General features: G+C 34.4%; 1 protein-coding gene across 1 annotated transcript in view; it reads left to right on the top strand.

Moving 5' to 3' along the window:
* The first annotated feature begins 2,633 nt into the window (after nt 1-2,633).
* LOC117118786 (sodium/hydrogen exchanger 10-like) overlaps nt 2,634-5,376 on the top strand; it is a 36,157-nt gene continuing 33,414 nt past the window's right edge. The window contains exon 1 of the mRNA XM_033263486.1: nt 2,634-2,790. Within this exon, the coding sequence (XP_033119377.1) occupies nt 2,634-2,790 (157 nt within the window). The remainder of the gene's footprint in view (nt 2,791-5,376) is intronic.

Raw genomic sequence — 5,376 nt, forward strand, 5'->3', positions numbered from 1 at the left:
TATTAAAGTTTGTTTACAAACTTATTTTTACCTCCTACCGCACACATTTTTTTTTTTTTGTAATTTCAATTGTAATATTTATCGTTGATTAATTTATATTTTATGTGTGTGTAGTAAAAAACAATAAAACAAATATATATATATATATATATATATATATATACATACATATATATATATATATATTAAAAATTCATATTTGAAAAGCCATTTTGACATGTGTATGTTACCATGATGTTTAAGACAGTGATGGCAAATGTCTTCAACACAGGCCTTGCATTAATAGCAACGTCCATGCACCAAAATTTTATCGTCGTCATTGGATACTGAGTTATCAACGCTTACCGCTAATTACAGCACGTATAGGACCAGAGAAAAACAGTATCTAGCAATAAATTTATCTTGCGCTATGCATTGTTATAACGCGCTCACCGCCTTCAATCCCTACCCGAGGAACATGGCTCAGAGTTTCCGTTTTTGTCTTCACTTTATTTAAAAAATATTCATCAAATTATTACTATTTTTTATTTAATTATTAAAAAAATATATATAATTTTTTTCGCGTGGGTCAGACTAAATGGCCGGCCCCGCGGCCGCCTATTAAAAACCAGGGCTCTATACTTTCATACGTGCGGCGTGTGCGTTCGCCGAGAAAACTTATTGCGGGCCAAATAACACACTGCAAGGTATGCGAGACTGATCGGGAAGCAAGAGAGAGGGTTGGCTTATGCTAGGGCCTAGAAAAAAATGAAATGTTATTACAATATCTCTGGCCTAGACAATAACATTTGCTTTAGGACATATATAGAACTGCTTTGGCATGATTCCAGTTAATGTCCATTCATTATAGCTCTTTAATTCCTGCAAACCGTGAGGAATATGCTTTTCGAATCTACAAGCAAATCTCGCGAAACTGGCACGCGAGTCTCTCTCTTCCGGCAACGCAATTGAACTCAGCTATGATTGAACTAACAGATCACCTGCCTTCACCTAACAATTGACTTCTACACGTATCACAACAATGAGACAACCCATTGAGGCATAGAGAACAGTAGCGGATCTAAAGGGGGTGAAAAGGATGGCTAGCCACCCCCCACTCGATTACCGTAAAACACTTGTATTCTGTGTTTGCTTCTCGTGTATAGGCCTAGCTGCATGTTACGTGCTATTCGGGAAACATACACTTTATATTTTAAGATTAACTTAATTCTTGTAAGATGTCATCTAAAAGCGTCTAGTCGTCTACTAATTCCAAAGAAAAATTCAATGGAAGGGACTCCCCCTCCCAAAACCACCCCACCTCCCCAACAATCCGCCACTGGAGAAGACCTATCACACAGCCATTTAGCCCTACTCAATACTACCTACACGTCTCAAAGCCAATTTAAACGAAAATAAGCACTTGCCACCATTGAAATTGGTTACTACAGTGATATTATGTTATAGGATACAGTAATACCATTTAACGCTAATTAATTACAATCATATTAAACACGGGTTGACTTATAAATTTTACTTTGATAAAGTCATTAAGTATATTATGACTTCTAGGTTTAAGGTAACTGTGAGGGGGGCACTAGCTGGTGGACTTGTACGTTAGGTTGTACACAGTTAATGCCATAAAGTTAACGACCTATAGATAATGTGATGAGAGAGGACGGTAACGGGTGCACTAAAGTCATAACATTTGTGACAGCATGGAAAGAATTCTGTCGTCTAGCAAGCAAGTCATAGGTTTATGATATAATTTAAGGTACCTGTAAGAGGGTGGTGACAGAGGAAATTGTAGATTGTACACTGTAATAATGTCATAAAGTTACGATTTTAAATTTTGCATATTATGAGAGGGCATTAAATTAGCTAAATTCAATTTTAAAGGCATACTATAGTTATCACTGTACTACCAACAGACCTCCAAAGTAAACTAATTAAAACTATAAGTACTTGCTACTAATTGAATTGAAATAATTGGTTAACAACGATAAAATTCTATAGTGTAATATAAACGCTAATTGATAACAGAATCCACGCTTCGAAAGTAAACTAATTAAAACGATAAGAACTCGCCACTTAATTTAATTGAAATAATTTTTTGAAAACGATATTAATATCATAAACGCTAATTGATAACATAATAATATTAAGACACAGTACTAATGTAAGGATAGACTAACGAATTTTAGTGTGGAGAAACACATTAAGTGGCATCAACCACATAAAACTCGTTAGTAAGTGATAAGAATGAACCCACTCAACCAAATCTTGAAAAAAAAATTATATACTATATACAAATAAAAAAAAAATTATATACTATATATAATAAAAAAAATTGAAATTATATAAACGTTTAATTTCAAGATACAAAATTTGTACTTTACCGCTATCGCGTCTTCACATTTTGCGCGCGTGTTACGGCCGTCCCTGTGTATAGAACATTCAACACGCAGTCACTTGGAAACGAAGCTTTGTTTCGAATAATATAGTACGCGCTCTAGACATCTGAGAACGAAAAACTTATACGTTAAAAAAAGAATGCAAAGTAAGATGGATAGGGTACTCGTTAGACTACAATTTTTCCCTCACATGAAAACAACATGACACTTCAGTTACTGTAAGGGGTAAACGAAGAAAGAATGGGTGATGACGATCACGATCATGGGGATTTGTACTGTGGAAACGCTTCAAATCTGTCAGATCATTTTACAGGCGACGGTCATCCACACACTCTCCACCATCCCCATCCGACACCATATGGAATACTATTTCTGTTTGCATGCTGTGCCCTGGGAGGTAAGACTTAACCCATTCAGTCCCACCTTTTCAAATTTCATTTTTGTAAGTGTTAGATATACTCTCATTTGTAGCATAATGTTAAATAAATTCATCTGGTTCAAAGTTAAAAATTTTCGAGTTTTTTACATTCATGAGGAACCAAAAAAACGTAGGCTAGGCCTAGGCCTAGATAACAATTTTACCTGTAACGTTTCATCAATTATCAGACCATTATTATACTACCAAAGGCTTCAGTCAGAAAAAAAAAAGTTACAGGTAAACTGTTATCTACGTTTTTTGGGTCAAAATAAAACTTAAAAACTCGAACAATTTTTAGAATACCATAGGGCATAGGCCTACTTACTATGCCTAACGTAGGTCTACTAATTTCCTAAGGGGTGGAGTGGAACTCTAGGGCCTAGGCCTATTCAAGATAAATAAACACCATTATATGGATATTCTTCCATCGACGTGCTGCAGTCCATTTGAACTGAAAGATTGAAGTTTAAAAAGGTTATGGTAAAGCCAGATTTATGTAAGGTTGTAACAATATCCACAGCCAATAAACATTTATTTCTTTAAAATCAAACAGTCTAACAGTAAAATCAAGATGTTGAGAAATATTTTTAAAAAGGCCTAAAGATCATAAATAGGCAAAAAATGAAGGGAAAAAACCCATTAAATTAAACGGATTTGATTACATCAAAGAACTTAAATAACAGAAGAATGAATTGTTCCTCGTATTTGCATTAAAATTGATGGAACATCCGCCCTCCAGCGAGCGGGGTAAAATTTGACCATTTGACTAAGTGGAGAAACTACAGAAATCAAGCGAACCACCCTGAGTGGCGCGCGATTTTTTTTTTCCGTACGAAACATTTACATGAAACTCCACTCGGGCCGTCACGACTGAACCGACTCGGGCCGAATATCTCATATTGCAGAATTCAGGAGGTCAAAAGGTCATCAACAGATAAACGTCTACAAAATGTAAAACAACTTCTGAGAGAACGTCGCTGTCTGATTTTAAAAAAATATGTTACCATGCTAATACTAATGGGTCATTTAAAATGACATATAATATTTGATTGAGCTGCACGAGTAATGGAAAGTGTTATTTGAACTTGAGTTAAATACTGTGACAATTTTATTTATTTATTTTTTTTAGTTAGATCTGGGTTTTGCATATTTACCTAGGCCTACTAACTACTAAAAATATACGCTTTCAGGGGAAAGTACAAAGAGGAAGGAATAGCGCGTTGCTTTATCAAATGAAACAGGGTGACAGTTATTTTCAAATTAAGAGAAGAGCTGAGAATAGGCAACTCTAAATACTGGATGCCAAAGACCTGCCAAAATGGCAGAGCACCAATGAATGTATAAATGAGGCCTAAGCCTAGTTATATGGTAAATAGTATCTGCGGGTTCTTGATTACAAGGCTAGATCAAGTTAATTAATGCCGAAATGATTATTATTTATTATTATTATTATTATTAATGATTATGTTATTAAAACCTACCTTAGGAACTTAGACAATGCAGAAATTAGAGAACATTAAAAAAAAATGATGTTTAAGGGGATCAATAGCACAAAAGATATTCCCTTGGGCTAGTTATTAATTATAGGCCTAGTAAATAGGTTATTGATTACAAGGCTTAGGCCAAGGTAATAATGCTGAAATGATTATATTATTATTATTATTATTATTATTATTATTATTATTATTATTTAACATATTATTATTATTATTATTATTATTATTATTATTATTATTATTTAACATTAATTACATTACAAGGATAGTTTGGCCAAGTTCAATAACGCCGGAATGATTTTATTTATTACGGTATTATTTAATAATATTTCTCTTATGCACTCTATTTTTTATTTCATACTTCAATTTTTTCCCCTTTTTTTCAAAATTTCAATCAACGTCATGTGAAGCGTGACTGTTGGTGTCAGCCTAGGACCCTAGCCTAGGGACCTAGGCCTAGTTTAGGGAGGGCCTGGTAGGTAGGACTTAACTCAACCTGCTTTAGGCCTGTAGTTTATCTTCTTTCTGTCAGCCTTTGGTGTACGTCCTATCTATTATAAAGGTGGGTACTAGCTGTTGTTGTTGTAGATATTATACTAACATTTAATAACATACAAGAAGGTCACAGTTAGTTAAACACGTACATCCTATAAATCCGTAAGACTTCATAGGCCTACCGTAGGTAAACATAGAAAGAGCAATAAAAGTAAAACTCGAGCGTCACGACATTGCGAAGTGTCTGCTCTTGTTCCTCGTATCGAATTCGAGTCGAGTCAATCCGAGATGGCCCGAGTGAAGTTTCATGCAAATGTTTCGTACGGAAAAAAAATCGCGAGCGGCGCCTTTATTATATATATATATCAGAGCCATAGATAGAAAGAGTTGCGACATTGAGAATTTAGAAGCCATTTTGTGTCATACGCGATGCGCGTTCTGTGTCTAACGTATGTGCGTTCCTGTGTATAATATTGTATAATAGTTTAATTTCATTTAATCTTTTTAGCAGTCGAATTTCATGTAACTATTTATAGATTTTTTTAATGATTTCACTACTTTATATCCAATTTCA

This window comes from Anneissia japonica, unplaced genomic scaffold (assembly GCF_011630105.1).
Source record: "Anneissia japonica isolate Jap-2015-1 unplaced genomic scaffold, ASM1163010v1 scaffold410_len604442_cov124, whole genome shotgun sequence".
Taxonomy (NCBI): Eukaryota; Metazoa; Echinodermata; class Crinoidea; order Comatulida; family Comatulidae; genus Anneissia; species Anneissia japonica.